At 31.0% G+C, this 26,176-nt stretch overlaps 1 protein-coding gene across 1 annotated transcript in view; it reads right to left on the reverse strand.

The window, feature by feature from the left end:
* Positions 1–21,264: 21,264 nt before the first annotated feature.
* Positions 21,265–26,176, reverse strand: part of LOC111711353 (putative uncharacterized protein YKL202W) — a 35,168-nt gene continuing 30,256 nt past the window's right edge. The window contains 3 exon segments of the mRNA XM_023485688.1: positions 21,265–21,477; positions 21,479–21,599; positions 21,787–21,889. Of these exon segments, the coding sequence (XP_023341456.1) occupies positions 21,265–21,477; positions 21,479–21,599; positions 21,787–21,889 (437 nt within the window).

Here is a 26,176-nt window from a genome sequence, read left to right on the forward strand (position 1 = left end):
TTTCTTTTATTTCACTATGGGGGGGTGAGGGAGCTTAACAGTCTTGATAAATTGTAGTTTCATCTATCAAACTTTCTAAATATATTCTCTTCTACTATCTTTAAACCAACAAAAAATATTAAAATATTATTTCATAATTTCTTCTAAAATGCGGATATTCAGTAAAATAGTTTAAAATGTGGAATATTATTTAACCCTGGTTTCCTGGGCCGGTAATTTCCCGGAAATAAGTGTATGACACTCTAACCTATACTAAACCTAACCTATAGTTCTAAAACTAGAGCTTAGCTACGTGTTGGAAATGGGATGGGGTGGGGGAGAGGGAGAAACATTTAATCAGGGTTGCCCACATAAGATACTGCACGGAATTAATTAATTTTTTAAAATTATTTCTTTCTGTTATAGTAAATTATTTAGCATTTATTTATTTATTTATTTTCTGATAACATAATTCAAACCAGAGATGTACTGTCCACGTGGATTTAACGGTTCTGTCAAAATTTCAGAAAGCTGTGACTTTCGATCACAATTTGACGCATTATTCATAAATTTTTAGCTTTTTTTCTTAAATACTTTTTGGTAGGCAAATATATTTTGAATGAAAACATTACGGGTACGACTTTGTGACCTTGCTGTTACTCTAGTTCTAATTTACGCACAAGTACGAGAAAGGTAAATGAATTGATTCTTCGCCACAAGCTCTGATATTCAAATCCCTATATCTTTGCAACCCAATGGCGTGTTCTTAAATGTTTCAAACTATGATTTCTGTTATATAAAAAATCTAAATTGGAAATCTCAAAGGTTGCAAAGATATAGGAATTAGTTTGTTCGGTTGCATATAAGCAATTCAAAACAGTGTGTGCTTCTCAAAAGCTTTTAAATAAAAGGAGTTGTGATAAAAAAACATCTAAATCTAACGTGCAATTCACTTTAGCTTGACGTGGGGGGAGGAGAGGGGGGGGGGTGTGGTTGAACATGATAAGTATAATCTTGAGAAAGGCTATGTTCTGATATAAATATTATTCTGATTTCTGTCTGTGTTAAAATTGATGGTGTGAGCCTCATAAGACGTTTTAATTTCGTCACGGAGCATAAATTCATGGTGTTACACCAACTTCATGGCAGCTATATCCAATCCGATATTCATCTATTCTACCATCTATATTCCTTACTCATACTCTATCTATCTATTCATCTATTCAACCATATATATTCCTTACTCATACTCTATCTATCTATTCATCTATTCTACCATCTATATTCCTTACTCATGCTCTATCTATCTATTCATCTATTCTACCATCTATATTCCTTACTCATACTCTATCTAACTATTTATCTATTCTACCATCTATATTCCTTACTCATACTCTATCTATCTATTCATCTATTCTACCATTTATATTCCTTACTCATACTCTTTCTATCTATTCATCTTCTCTACCATCTATATTCCTTACTCATACTCTATCTATTTATTCATCTATTCTACCATCTATATTCCTTACTCATACTCTATCTATCTATTCATCTATTCTACCATCTATATTCCTTACTCGTACTCTATCTATCTATTCATCTATTCTACCATCTATATTCCTTACTCATACTCTACCTATCTATTCATCTATTCTACCATCTATATTCCTTGCTCATTCTCTATCTATCTATTCAACTATTCTACCATCTATATTCCTTGCTCATACTCTATCTATCTATTCAACTATTCTACCATCTATATTCCTTGCTCATACTCTATCTATCTATTCATCTATTCTACCATCTATATTCCTTACTCATACTCTATCTATCCATCTATTTAAACATCTATATTCCTTACTCATACTTTATATATCTATTCATCTATTCGACCATCTATTATCCTTACTCATACTCTATCTGTCTATACATCTGTTCTACCATCTATAATCCTTACTCATACTCTATCTATCTATTCATTTATTCTACCATCATCTATATTCCTTGCTCATACTCTATCTATCCATCTATTCTACCATCCTTATTCCTTACTCATACTCATACTCTATCTATTCATCTATTCTACCATCTATATTCCTTACTCATACTCTATCTATCTATTCATCTATTCTACCATCTATATTCCTCATTCATACTCTATCTAACTATTTATCTATTCTACCATCTATATTCCTTACACACACTTTATCTATCTATTCATCTATTTTACCATCTATATTCCTTACTCATGCTCTATCTATCTATTCATCTATTCTACCATCCTTATTCCTCATTCATACTCTATCTATCTATTCATCTATTCTACCATTTATATTCCTTACTTTTACTCTATCTATCCATCTATTCTACCACCTATATTTCCGTGGAATAAAAACAATTCAGTTTTTAAAAAAAATATTTTATTTGAAAAAAAAATATTAGTTCAGAAAAAAAATTTAGTTAAAAAAAATTTGAAAGATTTTTTTTTGTCTGTGGTACCACTAGGGTAGTCAAAATATCTATTTTTGAACTTTTTTCTGACATACTTTTTGAACTTTTTAAAAATTGATCCCTTGCACCCTAGCCATTGAAGTTAGAGGTCTAATTGTTTTTGATGAGCAGGCCTTGAAAAGTTGGACTAAGAACATACCACACTCTCCTATATCAACCCCCCCCTCTATGAAAAATCATACCCCCATTTTTATTAGACAAAAATAGCCCAATCGGGATAAGGTTTATTCAATTCTTCTTTTTTCAGAAATCCCTTTTCAGTTTTTCGGAATAGGATAAAAATACGAGAAGATTATCTGTTAAGTTTATAAAAGGCTTCTGTTTGAAGTCAAACCCTTTGAGTTTTCAACAGTTTATTCTTCACATACAGACGCTCGCCGCTGGGTTCCTTTGAACCTAGGTATTATAAGAAGGATCCGATAGAAAATATAAATAAATAATAAATTTGCCATATACATCTTTGTACCTCTTTCTTAACTCAGGAGTCCATATGATTTAATCCAATACGATCCCAAATGTATTAGGGGCAGGTATTGACCATCTTGTTATTGTAAACAATTGGAAGTATAATGTCAAGCTCTAGAAAAAATTCCGAATGTTATTTTAAGGAATATGGACCATGCTTTCGTTTAGGAGTGCAGCACCACACTCATAAGTTGTATTTTCCGAGTCGGTACAACAGTTTTGTATTTGCATTTAATTGTACTGTATAGTCTTGACAACCAATGTGTAGTCGACAAAACATTTATATTATAATTTAACATATTTTGTAATGAACCTTTGTTCTATGAGCGCCATTAATGATTCAAAACTTTTCAGCAAATTACTGAAAATTGTGTTTGTTTTTTGTGTACATTTTAATTGATATTATTTACATTTCTGAAAAGACCCTGAGGTTTATGATTTTCAATCGTGCTAATATGTAAAAAATATTGTATATTGCAAAATGTTAAACTTACCTCCCCCCCTCCCTCGCATAAGAACAGGGTTAAAAAAGAAAATGCTGTTTAACCCAAATTAAAGTTTTCATTTTGAGTGAAATAAACTGGGTAAAAGGTCGGGAACCGTTGACATAAAATATTATTGTATAAACGTGATCTCCTGTACAAGTTCTCAGGGTCTCAAGTTATACTGAGAGAGAAGAACGAGAGTAATAAAAGATCGACATGGGAGTAAACAGAACTATATTTAGAGCTAGTTGGTAGTAACCATGGAGAATGAAACAGAAACCTCCAAACTAAAAAAATAAGGTTCATTTGTCACATCAACTCGTTATTCGGTACATACATACATACAGACAAGGAAAGAGAGAAAAGTGGACCTCAACCCCCCCACCCCGCCCCCCCCATTGTGTAAGGGTTAAGAATAATAAATGTCTAGAATAAAGAATTTTAAAACATTTGCGTTAGTTACACTATGCCAAGGTTATAATGCAAGGAAAGTTAATTCCAGTTGCGTATACTCTGAGTTCATACTGAAACCAGTTCTCGTTTAGTATCTGAGGAGGTTAAAAGCATTACATTTTGATACTTTTAATAATTCATATAATAGTTTCCTATGACCAGAATATTTCATTGATATTTTATGTGAAAAATGGATCCCATGTCAGGCTTCGACATCTGTCTTGTGTTTACATTACCGCCCAGAGACAGTACACTGCAGTACAAAAGATGCGTTCACCTCTGAACCTTGAACAAAGCCAAATTTTGAGGCTGAAGTAAAAAATAAAAGCAAAAAATTACCCAACTGATGGCACATCTGCACTATTTGACTAAAGCTTTACGTTTTAGTGCATATATTGCATATATTGCATATATTTTACAAAACAAAGAATACAACGACAAGAAAAAATTTATGGTCGCAAATTTTTACATGGTATGAGGATATCCCCCCCCCCCTCCTCCTTCAAAATTAACAAAATAAATTAGATGTTGTACAATAAAGTACCAGTACAGCAAAAGCATATCCAAATAGTACAAAAATATAAAAGTAGAATGAATTTAAAAGTTTTTTTTGTTTTCTTGCTGTGACATTTTTATCTGGAATTTCCCTCTTTACTCCCCGAAGATATTGCAATACTTACATTTAGATATGGGTCGTTTTCAATTTTTTTAAAAACGATCGTTTCGTTTTCAACAAACGGTCACATTCAAAAACGATCTATTTAGAAATTTTTAAATTAAAAAACGAAGAAGTCGCTTTGTTTTGGTTTAGTTTGTAGTTAACGAAGGTAGGTAGTTTTTAATTATAGACAATCGTTAACCACTGTTAACGAAGACCCTTCGATTACCAAGGTTACCCACAGTTAACGACGACCTTCGATTACCAACATTAACCACTGTTAACGATCCGACCCTTCATAAAAATGATCGTACGTTTGTTGACAATAGCCCTGGGTAACGATCTGCCTTTACCCAAGTAACAAAAGTGAGGAATTTCCCCAGATTCTCCAACCGTGGTGACTTTCTTTAAGGAATTTCCGAGGAATTTCTCGAGAATCATTTCCTGTAACTGATTCTTCGGAAATTCTCGAGAAATTCCCTAGAATTGGTCCCCAAGATGAGAGATTTTTGTGGGATCAAAGTTTTGAGACTCAGTTTCGAGAAATTCCTGAGAAATTCTCCGGAATTTTTCCCCACGAAGTTCCTGAGAAATTCTTAGGACTTGGTCACCATGTTTACGGATTTTTAGGGGAATTTATGAAGAGATTTAGTGTAGAGAAATTCCTGGGAATTTCTCCGGAATTTCACCCCAAGAAATTCCTGAGAAATTCTCCTGACTACTTCTCCGGAAATTCCTAAGAAATTCTTAGGACTTGGTCACCATATTTACGGATTTTAAGGGGAATTTAATAAAAGAATTAATTGCGAGAAATTCCTGGGAATTTCTCCGGAATTTTACACCAAGAAATTCCTGAGAAATTCACCGGAATGATTCTCAGGAAATTCCTGAGAAATTCTTAGAACTTGGTCACCAAGTTTATGGATTTTTAGGGGAATTAGATAAGAGAATAAGTTTCGAGAAATTCCTGAGAATTTCTCAGGAATTTTTCTCAAGAAATTCCTATGAATTTCTCAGGAATATTTCTCCGGAAATTCCTGAGAAATTCTCACAGAATTCACAGAATTTTCCAGTTCCGTTTTTCACCAATAGGTGTCTCTGAGGTTCTTTTCTTTTATGCACTGCCCAAACTAAATCTTTTTTTCTTTGCATCCTTATTGATAAAAAATGATAATTTACGTTTGAACCATCTTTTAAAAAAATATTTAAAAATTTTTAAACATTTTTTTTTATTTTTTCTTGACAATTCAGTTGTCTGAATAAACAAAATACATGACAACTTCAGTAAGATCAAAAACGACTATAACATTCTGACTTAAGAAGATGGTTATACTTCTAAAAAGTTGGAGGGGCTATATAGTTGTTAAGTTATTCACTACTTTTGTTAGTGAGCATTTCAAGATATTCCTGAGGAACTTTTGAGAAAATCTTGGGAATAGTTCCCAGGAAATTCCCAGGAATTGGTTCTGAAGACCTTTTCGCTAGAAATTCCCAAGAATTTCCACAAATTTTCTCTGGTTTTTCTGAAGAATTGGAAAACAATAAATTTCCTGAAATTGGTTACAAGAAATTCCTTGGATAGAGTTACGAGAATTTTCTCGGAATGGGTTACAAGAAATTCCTCGGACCTGGTTCCTCGGAATGAGTTACGAGAAATTCCTGGGAAAAGCTGTCGACATTTTCACCGGATTTTCCTGTGAAAGATTCCTGGGAATTTCCGCGGATTCCCAGGAAAGATTCCTGGGAATTTCCGCGGATTTTCCGCAAAATTGTTACTTGGGTAGAAGAATAGATTATTTTTACATCATGTCATGTCGTTGAAAGAAATTATCAATCATTACCATCTCCAAAAATGAAACTAAAAACGATCTTTTTTTAAAACGGTTAACAACCCTACTTAATTCAGATCTAAATATCCTACAGTTTTTAACGTTATCTCTGAACACAGAAAACTATAGTTTTCCAGAATTGAGTAAATCCAATTACAAAAAAGGAAAAAGAAAATTTAAGATTATATTAATTCGATATATTTTCGAATTTTCAAAATAAAATAAAAACAAACGTGTCAGGAAATTATTTTGGATAATTTGAAAAGTGGAAAAACCTTTAAACAAATTAATCAACACGGAAAAATCCAGTAGAAATGGGACACAACATTTGTTTGCTGAAATAAAGACATCATGCGAGCAAAGAAATAGCGGTAATATAATTTTACACATGTTTTTATAGTTTGCTCAGAATTAAATAAAAACGTAAAGGAATTGACACAAACTCTTATTTTCTAATTCCTAATTGCGAAAAGGAAACATTAATACTTAAAAATGGGTTTAGCAATATGTATACTTTTAGCGACGCAAAGATACGAGATAAATTAACGGACTGTCATGTATCTATATTGAGATCTAAGATACAACATGGGAAAACTACTTTATCAAATATATATATGCTTTGGTTACTTTGACCGGAATGGAAGATGACAATCTATCTCGTCTACGTAATCAAGTATTTCTGGTTTTTAAGCGCAATATTCACCCCTTAAGAATCTAGCAATAATGAATTAATGAGAAATGAACATGTTTCGGCAATTCGTATGAAATTGTGATGAAGAGAATATATTTTAATCATAGGTAAAGATCGTTTACGAATAAAAATAAATATCTGTTGTCAACGATTACTTTTAAAACGACGAAAAATATTATTTAGAAAAATTGATTGAAAGCTTTTCAAAACAGACGTTAATGAAAAATAATAATATCAGATTTTCACTTATGGTATTTTTGCCATAGAAGGATGAGAAGTTTATACTATCCTATAGAGTTGTATAACTGGAGAACTGTGTGAACATACGTATATATATATATACGGGGTCATGGGAGAACTAGGTTATATAAATACTTCAGGCAGTTGCTTTACTTGCTTTAAAAGACGGGATACTTCAATATACACTGCAAAAACCAAGATGTTCACGCTCTCATAAAAATATATCAGTATTTTTGCCAATTACTTCTTTTATTCTTCTTACAACAACAAGCGGTTTTTCGTTTTAAACATGAATATAGATCAAGGCTTTGCGACACTTTAGAGTTGAGGTTTTCTAAAAATATGATTAATAAGCATTAGTAAATAAACATAGAACAAATTGGATTAAATAATTAATACATGATTTTGGAATTATAGATACATGATTTTGGAATTATAAATACATGATTTTGGAATTATAAATACATGATTTTGGAATTATAAATACATGATTTTGGAATTATAAAGGAATTTAGTCTTTGTCACAAACTCAGATTATTTAATCCTTATATCTTTAAAACTTGTTATTTCAAACTATGAACTCTGAAGGAACAAACAAGCTAAGTTTGAAATATCAAAGCGTTACATCGTCTGGTTGTAGAGATATAGGGATTAACAAAATTGGAATTTATGACAAAGACTTAATTCTTTAGCCTGTTTTTTTTCAAAAACCTCAAAATAGCTTAATCAATGTGGTCCAATTTTTTTGTGGCAACCCAAGTGACCCAGGGGAAGCTTATGGCATTCAAGGGTCACGAGACGCACTAAAAGCCTATAGTATAATATAGTATAACAGACATTATTCGGAAAAATTGTCATACTATTTATCATTAAGCTTAGCTACTCCGAAGTTTATAAAAGGAATTCAGTCTTTACCATTACTTCTGGTTTTCTAGTTCCAATATATTTGCAACCCAATGTTGTAGACCTTAGATATTTCAAACTATGAATTCTATTGGATAAAATAATTGAAGTTTTAAATATCAAGGTTTTACACCATCAGGATGTATATATATAAAGATTAGCAAATTTGAGTTTGTGGAAAAAGACTCAATTTGTTTTATATGGAAGGTCACTTGAAATTACGAATAAAAATTTACACGGATAACAATTAGAATTAAAAATTACCTGAACTTATAGTCCTTTTTGTTTCATATTCAGTCAGCCATTAACTTAGGATTTTTTATTAAATTGTTCGCATCAAACATATTTTTTTCTCTTTTACTGATTTGGTTTGAATCATATCACCCTCTTCTAAGCTTTTGGTGTACATACTGGAGCGAATAAAAGTATAGTTTATTTGAGAGTGTTTTAAGTCCCCCAAGCTTTGTTGACATTTACAAAGTTCACAGTTGGAACCATGGGACTGGGTTTTCAGTAAATTTATTTCTATTTTTCCATCCTAACATGTTTATTGATTATGTCTAATTTTACGACAAATTATAGGAATTAAGTTTTTGCTACAATCTCAAATTTTCTAATTTGATCAAAAACGGCAATATTTAAATTCATTGATTGACTCTACAAATACTATAAATGTTAAAGGGACATACCGGCTATGCAAGGTAGTTGAACTGAGTATGTAGTGTTGTGGACAAATTCTTTAGGAACCATTTGAGACATATAATACTTCATAAAGATCTGTAAATCTTGAGTTTCAGCGCACGTTTAAAATCGTACTTTTGGGTGGATACGTTTTCAGAATTTTTTTTTAATCATTAAATAACGTCGATAAAAAATGTAAACAAAATTCCGCAGTAAACTAATTAGTTGTTTAGGAACAGGTTGAGAAAATAAAAATTAATCTTATCATCGAAAATAAGTAATCTTGTTCAACTATTAGTTTCTATTTTCTCATTATACTGGTTTCTCACAACTCACAAAGATTTTCTTCAGATTTTCTGGAATTATTATTGAAAAGACGACATTTGAAGAATTTGAAGAATTCTGCGAATAAATTCAAAGAATTCAAACGAAATAATTGATTCTAGCATTGATTTATTGACAAATTTCTTTTGAGAAATATGTTCCCAACCATCTAATTAGATTACTGTATAATTTTTACTTTAATTTTCGTCGTCGTTCTTTAGTCATTTAAAAAAAACCGATTCTGAAAACTTATTCACCCAAAAGTACGATTTTGAACATTGACTTTGCGCTCAAACTCAGGATTTGCATATCTTTAAAAAGTTTTATATGTCTCAAATGAATCCTAAAGAATTTGTCCACAACACTGCATTGCATAGGCGGTCTGTCCCTTTAAAGGAATTGACTCTTTGTCACAAACTCTGATTTTCTAATTCCTATATCTCTGCAACCAAATGTCGTAGACCATAGCTATTTCAAACTATGAATTCTGTTGCATCAAATTATCTTAGTTTGAAATATCAAAAGTCTACAACATCAGGTTCCATAGATATAGGGATTAGAAAATTTGAAATTGTGGCAAAGACTCAATTCCTTTGTACACACATTGGAAATCATGAGAAAACAGGTATTGGCAGCTTAATTCAAACATTTTCTTCATAAATCAAGTCATCTATTTTTTGTTTATACTTTTTGTTAGTTAACTAGCGCAGTGGTGGGATATAGATGTAAGTTATCAAGCAGAGAGTCTGGTTAATGACTTGTTTTATACACATTACACAAAAACCTGAAGATATGCTGGTGTTAAGTATCATTAACTCTAGTACAGAGTGTCTCAAAAAATGTTTTTATCTCTGTCCGATCATGAACCCTTGAAAGATGTGCCTAAAATTCAGGTTTAAGGGTATAGGTTCACTTTATAGCGAGATTTGCATTCATATATTAATATCAAAGATGTTGTCTTGAAAGGGAATTGAGTCGTTGCCACAACTAATGTCGTAGTCCTAAGATATTTCAAACTATAAATTCTGTTAGATTAAATATCTAAAGTTTTAAATATCAAAAGCTTACACCATCAGGTTGCAGAGATATAAGAATCAAAAAATTTGAGTTTGTTGCAAAGACTCAATTCCTTTGATAGCAAAAACTTTAGTTTTTTTGGTACACCCTCGCCATAGGTTTAGAATCTAACCTCTTTGGTCTTGTTTTATCATGATTAATAAACCAAACAATTTATTTGTTTACAAACAAACCCTCAGTTTATTTATGGGAACTATGTAGCGAAGGGTTAATTAAGCTTTTTATCCAGTTGTAATATTAGTCTAAAAAAGTCTAGGAAATTAACGATTTGGAATAATTGCAGGATGGGGCCATTAAAATTGTGACATAGGAAGACGACTTTTAGCCTCAAGTAATGATTTTGAATAGGCCAATAAACATGAAACACAGAAATTGTGTAGTATACACAAACCCATTTCACTTAAAAAGTATATTTATAATTTATATGATTTTGAGCACTAATGAAATTATTTGCTTCATAAGGTATTCGAATAGAATTCGAGAATGGTATTAATTTAAATAATTTTAAAAAAGTGTTTTAAAAAAAACTTTGTTTTTTCTTGTTGGCTTTTTACAAACTAATGTATTTTCGTTTTTAGATAAATCAAATAGTTAAAACTTAACTAATTACTTTTTAGGTTAAACCTTTGAAAACGAAAAACAAAACAAAATAAACATAGTTTTAAGACAATAACGATAGTTTAAATAACTGTTTGAATAACAACATATGGACCGTAGCAAGTTTTCATACTATGATCCTTTATGTTTTGTTTGAATATGAAATACCTTTTTACCTTAAAAAACAAAAATGAATATTTCATTTTCCTACTAGCGTTTGTTTACTTTTGAGATTGACAAAGATAGTTTTGAAAAAACGATAATTTGGTTTACATCATTAACAAAAGTCATTTTCCAAAAATTAAAAAGTGTCCGTCTCTTTCTTGAAGACTGTGTTTTACATTTTCTATTTTTATTTTTTCTTGATTTGTTCCGGAGCTGACACCTATATTAGAAACACGCAGTGTTGGTTATCAACAAAATATATTTATTTTCAAAGAAATATATTTATATAATATCCGCTCTATACAATATGTAACGAGAAAATATTTGATATAAATATAAATTCAGAGTTCTTCGCACCCCCTAAAGGGATTGAGTCTTTGGCACAAACTATGATTAACTAATCCCTGTATCTTTGTAACCCAATATTGTAGACCTCATATATTTCAATCTATGAATTCTGTTAGATCAAATAAGTTTGATAAGGTTGCAAAGATGTTGAAATTAGAAAATTTTAATGTATGGCAGACTTAATTTCCTAAAGGTTCTTATTGCTTTCAAATGTCAACAAATAAAATTTAAAATTTTTATAGAATTTACAAGGTTTGAAATATTTAACAGTTACATTAGATAATTTAATTAGAAATTTAAATTTAATTAGATAATTTGGATAATTTCTAATAATTATAATTTAATTAGATAATTTGGATAATTTCTAATAATTATAATTTTCCTTTGTGAAGAATCGGATTAAACATGAACCTGCAAAAACAAAAAAAAACTTTTTCTAAATTAATGACTTATAATAAACCAGTGCAGGCGACAGTCTTCACGAATTTCTAACGGGGTGTCCCACGAAATGTGACAGTTTATGGATAGTTTAAAATGTCTTCTTCCATAATTTATTAAGTTGCTTGATACCAAAATACAACGTAAAAAATATTATATGGCAGTCAAACTATAGTAAAATTAATATAAAAGATTTTTTAACGAAATATGATGCAAAATGTCTTCAGTATATGGAAGAAGACATTGAAAACAATTCACCAACTCTCATGTTTTGTGGGACGCCCTGTATCTTTATAATATTGTGTAGAGCCACCAATTCTGTTGAAGAATCTGACATTAATTTTGCTTTTATTACGGACATTAAACAATCTGTTATTTTTCCAATTACCAGACAATGTTCATTACATCTTGAGAAAATATCAAAAGAGAAAAGAAAATTTTTAAAATAAATCTATTAAAAGTAGCTCAATGACTTTCTGCTAGGACGAAAATGATTCTAAGATAAACGTTGTATATAAAAGAGATATAAAAATACAAAGTTTTGTGTTTGATTTCTATTTCAATTTTTATTAAAGTTTAATCTGAACAAATTTCTTATTCAAATTAAGATTTACAGTTTTTAGATTGAAGATTAAACAATTCAAACTAATCTTAAATTAGATAGCGATGATTTTCAGATATATAACTTCAATGATATTAAAACAACTTAAACTCAAATTTTTTGAATCCCTGAATCTATGAAGCCTGATGTTGAAAACTTTTAATATTCAAAACTTAACTTTGAGATTTTTTTGAAATTATATATCTTATTGATTTTAAAGGTTAGATAAGAAAAAACAAGTAAGAAGGATGAATTTTTTAAAGTTTCTCATACAAAAGACATAAAAAATTAAACTTTGTTTAATTATCAAAGTTATGAATTTGACAAAAAAAGTTGACTGTATTTACTATAGGATTTTAATTATAAACAACTACTTTACAGGACATTTTACTTTACCAAGGTTCCCAAGTAGAAGAAACCCAGGCTGTAGTTAAGTAAAATTCTAAATTTCCCAAAAAAGCAGTTGCGCACAATTTTGTCTTCTTTTGATATAAAAATGCGGGAATTGTTTCTCAAAAACTTCTTAATTAGGGTGGTTATTTTACATAACTGTCACTAGGGACTCTAAGTAACTTAATTGACCTTCGTTAGGGGAATCAAAAGGGGGTAAAAGATTTGAACAAGGTGCTGTTTGATTTGAAACAAATTATTTTAACTAATATGAAATTTTACAGTTTTAGACTTTCCTTAAAATTTTTTGGTGCTTAATTTCAAGCAAATACATCACGGGCAGCCGTAGTACATTTGAATTTCTGAGCCGGTTCAACCTTTCTGGTCCCAGTTTGTACTGTATCGCCCGGACATTGGCTAAATAAAGCAGACACTCAGACTAACTCGTGCAACAAGGTTAAAATCTTTTCTACCAATGGTTAACAACTATGAAGAACATAACAGAAACTGTACTAATTTCTGATCAAAAAGATGCTTTCAACCGATGGTTTTTAATTCACCGGAGGGTGCAAGTAGGAAGAGACCCATGTTATTCTTATCTTCTTGTCACTTCATTCATAAGTTTGTCTGGCAAAAGCAATAGTTTTATTTTAGCATTTATATAAATTAACTATAAATTAATTTATTTATCAGTTGTTTTATTTTTCTGTTTTGTAAATTTTTTTCTTTATTCGACTAAGCTATAGATTATGAAATCAAAAATAAGAGAACTCTAGCGGCGAAATTCTGAACTCTGAGAATGTTGCTTATACGCGTGAAACAGAAGGAATATTTGTAACCAACTTAAAGGGCAACAGAGAAGTCAAATTCCTTCCCTCAAAATTTCCTTGAAATGATTACAATTATTATTACAGAATACAGAAATAAGGAAATATTCCCGGTGAATTGAATTTACTTTTACTAAAGGGTCAGAGGTGCGTGACATCTTCATGTCACAGGGTTAAAACAAAGAGAATTAATTTTTAGACAGCCTCGACTTCACAGTGTCGCAACACCCTGGCCTTAAGTTTTACCTTATTAAACTCGATTTTACATTTTTGTAGCAATATGTTTTTTGTTTGGGAGCGTTGACGTCTTGGCTTGCAGTAAATAAGTACCTTAAACTCTTAAAACATCTAGATTTAGCCTGCTTATAACAAGTCTTGTCAATTTTTAAGAAAGGGTCTACTTTGAAGTGTTGCAACGCCTATTTTTTTGTAGCCCTTGACATGTATATTTTAGTACTGTAAAACACTTGTTGTTAGCTTTGGTAGTTAATAAGTAATTGGCAAAATTATCATCGATTGTTGCTGGAGAGCGTGAGACCTTTAAATATGCCTTAAAAATACTTTTTAACGAAGATTCAGACAAATATGTAAAAAAAAGCATATTTTCAGTTGCAGTCGTAGCAGTCTTATCCTTTTGAGGGTAACTCTGTACCAGGAAACGTCATGTGTGTGTGTCTGAACCAAAAGAGTGTGTGTCAGTTTACTGTACCAAAGTTTTGTACTGTAGGTTTATACAGTACGTAAGAATCTCGGGATTTGTACAGTCTAGGAGAGTACATTTGTTTATTGTTAATTGTTTACTTAAACATATGTTTAATATACATGTAATATATTATTTACATATTTAAGTCAACACTATAAAGCCATATTTGCATGCAAAGAATATAATTTTATTAAAGTTTACAATAAACTACTCGTTATTCAAATTTAATTATAATCGACGACATTGTTCTACAATTTCCTTGACTGTAGTCATGTTGTGTGTCTGTACCAGAAGAGTGTGTGTCAGTTTACTGTACTGGTCTGCAAAGCAGTGCGACTGGCTTTCTCTTGCCGGACCAGCGCCATTTCCTTTCCCTTTATTCCTGTTCCCTGCTCTGTACGTTTAATATATATATCCCCTCCCCCCCTCCCAGCTCGGTATAATATTAGTAAACAAGATTAAACTTTGTTTATCGTCTGGAAACTAAAGTCTCAACTCATAACGATGGTTTAATTAAGGATCTAACTGTGTCATTCACAATATATATATTTATAGTTGTAGTCTGCGTTGTTTGAATTTGTCCGATCATAACTCAGGAACCTCGAGACCGATCTACCTCAATGGGGGACCTCGGAAAACCTGCACGGAAATGGTTTTAGTTTCATTTTAAGATTCTACGTTGATTGGATAGACTTTAAAAAAGAACATTTAGTTCCCAGGTAAAATCTACCAACTGCGGGTAAACGGCGGGAGTAAATAAAGTGTTTTCTCTCACAGGCGTAATTATTACACAATCATAAAGAAAATAATATCTCAGTGTCTCTATGATATTAGGACTCCAAGGTTAATATCTCAGTGTCTCTAGGATATTAGGACTCCTAGGTTAAAAATGATCAACCCTGCTCTAGTGTTACTAAACTTAATCAGAATTCATATACTGAGGTTTTATATTCGCATTAAAGAGAAACATTTTAAATTTGAAAAATCGTATACACTGAGATCTTGTTGCATAAAACGTACCATGGGTTGACTCTACATGGGTTGTCCAGACGGGACAGTACGACTAAATGCATATACAGTATGTGTTGTACCGGCATGTATCATGCAACTTTTAGACTGGGGTCAAACAAATTTTTAAAATATAAACACAAAAACAACAGGACACTATTCAATGGTGTATATATATGTGCATCTTAGAATACACAAATCATCATATTATGATTCTATTGCACTAGTATTATGATTCTATTGTACTAGTATTATGATTCTATTGTACTAGTATTATGATTCTATTGTACTAGTATTATGATTCTATTGCAATATTATTATGATTCTATTGTACTAGTATTATGATTCTATTGCACTAGTATTATGATTCTATTGTACTAGTATTATGATTCTATTGCACTAGTATTGAAGTTTTAAAAAACAAGTTGGAAGACAAAATTAAGCAAAATTCCCCAGTTTTTACTTTTTATAAAAAATCTTGAAAACGAAAAAAAGAAATGTGCAGTGTTAAAATCCAATTTTGAAGTTCAATAAAGATCCCATATCTTAATATAAATTGCAAAAAAAGAAACATGTTTTAGACTAAAAAATACTTTCTGCAATGAATCTCATGCAATTATAAAAACCCGCAACGTGAGTGGTGGGCATTGTTTTTAATCCTTTTTCCATTCGTTTTTATCTTAAAAATTTGTATATTATTTCAGAAAAATTATTTATTTTTTTAGCCTTCTTTTACAAAAAAAAAGCTTTTGCAACTTGCAAAACAACAAATGATCTAATATAAAGGGTTTAAAGGGTACCCTTGCAAACTTTGTCTGATTAAATATCAATTAGAACTCTGTGTTTTTGCTTTTGAAAACTGTTTATTTTCATACGTGGTTTTTTGATCAGTAACTTTACTTGCGCATTTAAACACTTTTTGAGTCGGAAAAACGACATTTTTAGTCTTGAACGTTTATTACAGGAATCTATGCCCAGCTCCGAAAAGATCTAGAAGTCTGTGATTAGTTCTGTCCCATGGTTTGATGACTCTGTCAAACTTTACATAAACTAATATCAATACTTAGAAACTAATCATTGGTTTCAGAAACTAGAAACTAGAAACTAGAGACCGACTCAAGACAGTCACAGTTAAATCTTGGAAATCCACCCAAAAGTAATTTTAATTTTTCCAAAAAACATCAGTTTGTTTCATTTGCTTTGGAAGTCATTTCCGCCTGCCAATTTTTGTATTTTTTTTATGTTTTTCGGATAAAATCAATACCTGGAATCTAATCATTGGTTTCAGAAACTAGAAACTAGAGATAGACTTAAGACAGTCAAAGCTAAATCTAGGATTGGAAATGTTTCAACCTAAAGTGTATTTTGACTCATATCCCCCCCCCCCAAAAAAAATGACCTTTTTTAATGTTTTATTTAGGTTTTCGGATAATATTAATATTTAGAAACTAAACCTTGGTTTCAAAAACTAGAAACTACAGATATATGACTCAATACACATTCACAACAGGGAATAGGAATAAAGGGAAAGGAAATGGCGCTGGTCTGCCATAAGAAAGCCAGTCGCACTGCTTTGCAGACAAGTTCGGTATTCCTTACACACACTCTTCTCGTACAGACAGGAAATTGCAGAATAATGTCGTCAATTATAATTAAATTTGAATAACGACTAGTTTATTGTGAACTTTAATCAAATTATATTCTTTGCATGCAAATTTGGTTTTATAGTGTTGACTTAAATATGTAAACAATATATTTCATGTATATTAAACTTATTTTTAAGTAAAAAATTAACAATAAACAAATTTACTCTCCTACACTGTACAATTACAAATACCGAGATTCTTATGTACTGTATATACCTACAGTACACGCCTTCGGTTCGGTAATTCTTACACACACTCTTTTGGTACAGACACACACTCATGACGTTTCCGTTCCCTGATTCACTTGCTTTAGATTAGTTTTATGATGGATCCGATCCGTGAAAAAGGATACGGATCCAGATCATGAATGTTTCTGAAATGTTTTCCGATTTATTTTTCAAAGTACTAATTTTTAAACTAATGTTTATGGAGTAACTTGATTATCATTAAGGAAGGTTTTGATGATATTTGTGTAGTTTATGTATACTTAAAAGGAATTTTTTCGATGGCCGGTTTGGTGGATATTTTGTGTCTTTGGCTCCGGTTCCATGTATTTTTGCGAATTTTCGCAGATTTCGCAGAATAGTGCTGCAGAGAAACTGAGCAACCAATATGTTTTAGTGTTAAGTAAAGGGTGTACAACAACAAAAAAATTAAATTTTCGGTTTTTTAAAGTGTCTATTTCCACTCACAGCGGTAAACAAATATAATTTCTATATTTTTCTTTTCATTTTAAATTATTATATTTTATAAAGCGATGGTTTGCAGAGTAGAGTTCTATAAATTTGTATGCATTATAAACTTGTATAGAAACCCTCTTGAGAGATTACTCAGTTTACATATGTAAATACTAGGTTTAAACATTTATACATCGTCAACATTTACAGCTCGCAATTCACAAATATATTTACATATGTAAATACTAGGTTTAAACATTTATATATCCTCAACATTTACAGCTCACAATTCACAAATATTACATATGTAAATAATAGGTTTAAACATTTATACATCCTCAACATTTACAGCTCACAATTCACAAATATTACATATGTAAATACTAGGTTTAAACATTTATACATCCTCAACATTTACAGCTCACAATTCACAAATATTACATATGTAAATACTAGGTTTAAACATCTATACATCCTCAACATTTACAGCTCACAATTCACAAATATATTTACATATGTAAATACTAGGTTTAAACATCTATACATCCTCAACATTTACAGCTCACAATTCACAAATATTACATATGTAAATACTAGGTTTAAACTTTATACATCCTCAACATTTACAGCTCACAATTCACAAATATTACATATGTAAATAATAGGTTTAAACATTTATACATCCTCAACATTTACAGCTCACAATTCACAAATATATTTACATATGTAAATACTAGGTTTAAACATCATTTATACATCCTCAACATTTACAGCTCACAATTCACAAATATTACATATGTAAATACTACGTTTAAACATTTATATATCCTCAACATTTACAACTCATAATTCACAAATATATTTACATATGTAAATACTAGGTTTAAACATTTATACATTTACAGCTCACAATTTACAAATATGGATACATTTACCTGCATTTACAGCTTACAATTTTTAAATATTAATATACTTGCCATTTACAATTCACAATTTACAAATATGTTTATACTTACTATTTAAAGCTTACAATTCACAAACATATTTGCAATTATCATTTAGAGCTCATAATTCACAAATATTAATATACTTACCATTAAGAGCTCACAATTCACAAACATATTTGCAATTATCATTTAGAGCTCATAATTCACAAATATATTTACAATTATCATTTAGTGCTTACGATTCAAAAGTATGTTTACACTTACTATTTATAGCTCACAATTCACAAATATGTGTATACATACCATTAATCGCTCACAATTCATACAAATATATTTACACTTACCATTAATAGCTCACAATTCACAAATATGTTTATACTTACCATTAATAGCTCACAATTCACAAATATGTTTACACTTACCATTTATAGCTCACAATTCACAAATATGTTTACACTTACCATTTATAGCTCACAATTCACAAATATGTTTACACTTACCATTAATAGCTCACAATTCACAAATATGTTTACACTTACCATTNTAAATAAAATGAAATGTTTGTATTAAAAGATTGCAGAAACAGAACAAAAAATGGAACAAAGAAAATGTGGAAAGATCATACAATTATGATGCCCCCCCTCTCGTAGAAATGACAAAAATATCTTTGCATCATAAAGCAGGAATGGTATTCAGTATACAGTATACAAAGCTTAAAGTGTTAATACCATCAAAAGCTACAACATAACCAAAATAGTAAAAGTAACAATAAAAAACTCTTTTGTTTACATATTGGGTGTCGAAAAAATAAAAGTTAAACATGAAAATATAATGATGAAAACTCAGTTTATAATTTTGACCCCCCCCCCCTCAAAGTATTCTCAATTTTAACATATTCTAACTTGACCTGTGAATAGAAATCCTTCTTCGAATAGATATAATGTATATCAACTCCAGGTTAATAATCCGGTTAAGCAGTTTGTATTATTATCTCTAAATACTGATCAATTAACCCAGTGTGTAGCCCATATACCTATTGTATACAGAGTCTAAACACTTTCTGCTGGGTGTTCAAAATATAATAATCGTCAGATTTAATCTCTTTTTGCTTTCTTTTATAATTTTTGGAATGTGCTTTTCAAGATTCTTCCTGGTTTGCTAAGTTTTAACACGTTTATTTTTTCAATTGTGTAATGGTCAAGAAATTTTGACATTTAGACGTTTGGAGAAATTAAAATAAATACAATTTTTTTTCTCTTAAATTGTTTATTTCCTCCCCCTTGTCATGCATTTTTTCTATATTCTGCATGTATGTTTGGTACACCCTGTATGTATATCTAGAATACCCTGTATTGTATTTATATTTGGGACACCCTGTATATGTATGTAGACTAATTTATTCAAGTTTATAAGCCTCAACATTTACATTCAGTGTGAGGAAGGTGAAAGGAAGGGAGAGGGTCAAGGATGGGTAGAGTCGGATGGGTGGGGGAGGGGTAAAAGTGCGTTAAATAAGGAATGAGAGGATTACATTGGTTTATATGAAAGGGCGTTGAAAGTTAAGAATCAAATTATTAAAACTAATAGTAAAGGGGGGTGGAGGGGGTGCTATTAAGGTTTCAGAGATATTTTTGTCCAAGACATTCTTGTATATATTCATAAAGTAGTAATCTCTCTTTGGCAGTCGGTAGGTCTGTATTTCCGATCATAACCCTTGACTGATTTGTTGATTGTAGAACTCGGCAGGATTACGGGAATTAGCTTTAGTTTGGTTTTCGAAGCTAATTAAGGATGTCCCAATGGGAATTGAGAGACGGCTTGAAAATCATCTTTGATAAATGAAATAAAGTGCTGAAAAAAAAGATTGAACGTCTTATGAGCTTTCCAAAATGTGGTCTACCTTTTTGTATTTTCACAATTTACGAAGATGTTAAAAATGTGAACAATTTTGTTGATTTTTTATTAACTGGAATCTGGCCAAATTACCTAATATCCCCGAAAATTTTGAAGGGGAAAAAATGACAGACCACATTTTGGAAATCCCGAGACTATTAGTTTTCGGTGTTTGATGTTTTAACCGCGATACTACAAAATCATATTTACGAAATAATCCCGCTTGGAACATAAACGATATATCAGTAGTCATTTAATTCCCTGTTTATTGGGACACCCTGTATAGTATAATTCTGTAAATTTTGATTATAAAAAATTGTAAATGCCTCCCAGAATTTAGTACATGTTTTTTCTTCTTTCTTTTCAAATTGATTGTTAATGCCAATGTTTCGACATGTTTTTTGTTCTTTCTTTAAAAAATCAGAAAACAACCATCATTAAAAGATGTTGCTACAAAGACAGTTTTAAAACTTACCACAAAATCCTTTCTGCATCAGTTGTTGAGCTTATTAAGCTAACGGAACTGAGTTTTGCCACATAATCGAATATTCTAATGCATATATATCTTTGCAACCTTTGAAATTTTAAACTTAGATTATTTAAAAATAAAATAATTCATAGTTTGAATTTCTTTCAGAATTCGTTTTCAATTTTGAGAAAAAGAAAAGCTTCCAGTTAAAATACAAAATTAAGTCGAAATAAGGAAATGAAAAAGGAAGAAAGGGTTACAGGGTAGGAAAGAAAGAGGAAGGAAGGGTAGGTAAGAAAGAGGAAGAAAAAGTAGGAAAGAAAGAGGAAGGAAGGGTAGGGAAGAAAGAGGAAGGAAGGGTAGGGAAGAAAGAGGAAGGAAGGGTAGGAAAGAAAGAGGAAGGAAGGGTAGGTAAGAAAGAGGAAGAAAAAGTAGGAAAGAAAGAGGAAGGAAGGGTAGGTAGGAAAGAAAGAGGAAGGAAGGGTAGGGAAGAAAGAGGAAGGAAGGGTAGGGAAGAAAGAGGAAGAAAGTGTAGGAAAGAAAGAGGAAGGAAGGGTAGGAAAGAAAGAGGAAGGAAGGGTAGGTAAGAAAGAGGAAGGAAGGGTAGGAAAGAAAAAGGAAAGAGATAGATAGATAGATATATATTTATCATTAAAGTACATGATTTTACATAGATATATTCTTTAAACTAACACTTTAATGACGGGATTTGCCGAGCCAACATTGGCCGTCTTTAATGGAAGGTAAGGTTGGAAGAAAGAGGAAGGGAGGGTTAAACAAATGAATTGGAAGGTTAGGGAAGAAAGAGGAAGGAAGGGTAGGGAAGAAAGAGGAAGGAAGGGTAGGAAAGAAAGAGGAAGGAAGGGTAGGGAAGAAAGAAACTTTATTTAGGAATTTTAATCCGCTTTCAGGGAGATCAGTTATACCAGTTATAGTGGAACAATATCAAACCCATACAATAAAACACGGGAAGGGGAGGATTGAATTTGAATGGTACGGGTATGGAAGGGGGTGGGGGGGCCGGGGGGCATCAGGTTTTAAAAATAAATGTTTAAAAATTTCGAGACAAAGGCTGATTCATTTCCTTCATGAGACCGATATTAATTGTCTTGTTATCATGAATTTAAACTTTGCAGACCAATTTGCCTCAAATTTCTATTATTGCGCGTAATAGGCTTTATGGACTGCTTCCATAGTTCAATTATTTCTTTAACTAGATTTTGGACTTTTTCCTTTCCTATGTTCAATAGGCGTTAAAGGTTTGATGCCAGTTGACATCCTTTTTTTTATTGATTATTCTTTTATAAACAAAAGTTTTAAGGCTATCGGTGTGACTTCGGATCTGCCACTTTATAGATGGACTTGTAATTAAGTCTACAGACTTTTAAAGTGCCTTTTTAAATCGTGCGCGCAAAAGTTGTGTAAGTAAATATAAAATTAATAATCCTTAACGCAAATAAAAATAAAATTTGTAATCCCTTCCTCACCCTCCACTTTGCGCCCCTCCTATGAATCCCCCACCCCCTCCCAATGATTTCCTTTTGCTATGGGTAGCCAAAAAACTATTTTTATCAATTAATCAATAATTCTAACGTTTGTTAACAGTCAGCTGGTGTTAATCAAGCCGCGAAACAAAAATTTAATAATTTACAAAGAATTTTATCATTTTCATTTTATCTATAATAGATAGATATATAGATAGATAGATAGATAGATAGATAGATAGATAGATAGATAGATAGATAGATAGATAGATAGATAGATAGATAGATAGATAGATAGATAGATAGATAGATAGATAGATAGATAGATAGATAGATAGATAGACAAGAGCTCTACTTTAGACAGTATCTTGATTGAATCCTCTAGATATATAATATATATAATTATATCATTCCTTGCTATATAAAGGATGAAAATAAAAAAGGCAGCACTAGACATGTATATTTTAGAACTATCAAGCTTTAGTGTTTAGGTTTAGTAAGTAATTGGAAAAATTCTTAGAGATGTTTGCGTCAGGCCTGCCAAACTTTGGAAAAACCACTGCAATTGTCCTTTTTAAACTGAAAAATGTTTGAAAAATTGGTTAACAAATAAAAATGATTGATGAAATATGATAAAAATAAAGTTTAAAATAATTCATATATTATAGAATGAGTTATATGTAGAATAATAGATAGTTATTTATGTAGGTAGATGAATATAAAGATTGATAGTAGATAGATATATATAAAGATGAATATATAGTAGGTACCAAATAGATTCTAGTACAATAGATGGCAACGTAGAATTTGTACACTCTCAGTACAGTTGTATTCTGTCGTCACAAGTGTCAACTTAGTTTTTGTGTCCGACAAAATCATCAATAATATTGATAATATTTGAATAAAGTGCTTTTCTTACAGTAAAATAAGTGAAATTTTACGTGTTCTTTAGTTTCCGTTTTTACACTTTTTTATTTAATCTTGGAAAACATGTCAACTAATTTGAGAAAATTTCATTGTCCTTGTTATATTTGACACTTGTGACGTAGTGTATAATTGGTTAATTTCTCTGTTGCCACCTATTGTACTTGATAATCTATTTGGTAGGTACATCTAAAGATAGATAGATAGATAGATAAAAATAAAGATTGAAAGATAGATAGATAAATATAAAGATAGATAGTTAAATAGATAGATAAATCTATAAAGATAAATATATAAATAGACAGATAGATATAAAGATAGATAAATATAAAAACTAAAGAGCGTTTAATATAGAGTTTTGTAAACTAAGGTTTTGCTTCTCTTCTCTTACCTTTAGAAAACCTGGAGAAAAGTAGAGATAGTAGATTAAGCAAATTCTTCAGCATTAAAGGGAGAGTAGACGAAGTATAGTAGATTAAGCAAATTCTTCAGCATTAAAGGGAGAGTAGACGAAGTATAGTAGATTAAGCAAATTCTTCAGCATTAAAGGGAGAGTAGACGAAGTATAGTAGATTAAGCAAATTCTTCTGCATTAAAGGGAGAGTAGACGAAGTATAGTAGATTAAGCAAATTCTTCAGCATTAAAGGGAGAGTAGACGTAGTATAGTAGGATAAGCAAATTCTTCAGCATTAAAGGGAGAGTACACGAAGTATAGTAGATTAAGCAAATTCTTCAGCATTAAAGGGAGAGTACACGAAGTATAGTAGATTAAGCAAATTCTTCAGTGTTAAAGGGAAAGCAGACCAAGTACTGTAGGTAAGAAATATTCTTTAGCGTTAAAGGGACTGTAGAGGATTTATAGTAGATTAAGCAAATTATTCAGAATTAAATTGTTTGTATGTAGCAAAAATTGAGGCCTATTGCACCCTCAACTAAGCTTTCAGTGTGTACTGCAATGATTTGCAATACTTTGACCGAAGAAATAGCTGGTTTTAGTGGAGAGTGATTGTAATTTATATTGTACCTTGTTCATATAGTAATTACGATTAACGATTGCGATTAACCCATTCCATGTTAAAATATATACATATAACTCCGTGATACGTGATACGTTATATACGTTAAGAAACAAAGAAAATCAGGAAAGGGAAAGAAAGAGAAAGCAAGAAAATCAGGAAAGGGAAAGAAAGAGAAAGCAAGAGAATCAGGAAAAGGGAAAGAAAGAGAAAGAATCAGGAATTGTGAAAGATAGAGACAGCTGAAACTTTGATTCAACTATGTATAAGAAGAATATAAAGATATTTTTGGCAGTTTAAAAGATAGATAGGCAGGGTTGGGAGCCAACCATAGTTCTTATACCCTATACTTATTCACATATATAGACAGAAGTATATCTTACTAGAAATTAGATAGATGAATAGATAGATAGAGATATAGATAGATAGATAGATAGATAGATAGATAGATAGATAGATAGATAGATATATAGATTTATATATAGATACATATAGATAGATAGATAGATAGATAGATAGATAGATAGATAGATAGATAGATAGATAGATAGATAGATAGATAGATAGATAGATAGATAGATAGATAGATAGATAGATAAATAGATAGATAGATAGATAAATGGATAGATAAATAGATAGATAGATAGATAGATAGATAGATAGATAGATAGATGATTAGATAAATAAAATAAAATCAAGATTCCATGCAAGCAATCTATTCTTAAACTTGAAAAAGAAAATAGAAAATAAATATAAAAAATTGAAACCACCATCTTTTAACGTAATTTTTTCAACTCAGAGCTTCTAGATATATACGCACTTACCCTTGCAAACAGAATGAAAAGATAAAATTTATGCGAGACAACTAGTACTACTTTGTGACCTCGTGGCTCTTCTAGTTTTGATTCTATTCTCTTGTTTATATATTAAAAATTCAAAACTTTTTGGGTCTTTTCAATACTCCTTAAACAAGAAAAGAAATGATTTCAATTTTCTTCAGTTTAATGTGATTGAGAATTGAACAACTATTTGAGCTTCCTAGAACTCCGCCAAACAAGCAACCAAGCAACCATGTGAGAATTTAGCAACCTGAACCGACAAGTTGACAACATGTGTGTAAGAAACCCAGGAAATTGTCAGACAACTCCACTAAGCATACAATAAGGCCGACAACCATGTCCACAAATCCAAGTTGCCTGGCACCCAAGCTACCCCTCACATTAGACAATATTAGTTAATTATCCTTTAAAGAATGTTGTTTTCAACTTTCCGCTCACTCATCTCTTAAGGTTGCTGAGGGTTCTCATATTCAGGGGAAAGTTCGAAATCTAGATAATCTGAGTTCATTTTTCTTTCAAACTTCTTCCAAAGTTTAGTACAAAAGCGTTTCCCGCTATTTAATCAAATTCTAAAATTGAAGTTTCTGGAGAAAGTTTCAGGAATTTTTCGCGAATTTTACGCTTGATTTTCGTTTGGAATTTGGAATACAGGTAAATGGTTAAGCCCATTAGAAGCCCCCCCCCTCCTCCCTCCACCCCTATCCTCTCCATTCCTTAGTATAATACACTCTGACCCCCCCCCTTCCCCACTTGCTATCTTCCCCTTTAGTTTTCTTGTAAAACAACCACCCTACGGCCAGGGTTGAAATATTTTCATAAATTGATGTAATCAATTTCTTCAGTCTTCAGTTTGAATGAGTAAATTTTAAATGTTTATTAATCTATTTTGTTTGTAAACAAAACA

This window comes from Eurytemora carolleeae, unplaced genomic scaffold (assembly GCF_000591075.1).
Source record: "Eurytemora carolleeae unplaced genomic scaffold, Eaff_2.0 scaffold1108, whole genome shotgun sequence".
In the NCBI taxonomy this organism is placed as follows: Eukaryota; Metazoa; Arthropoda; class Copepoda; order Calanoida; family Temoridae; genus Eurytemora; species Eurytemora carolleeae.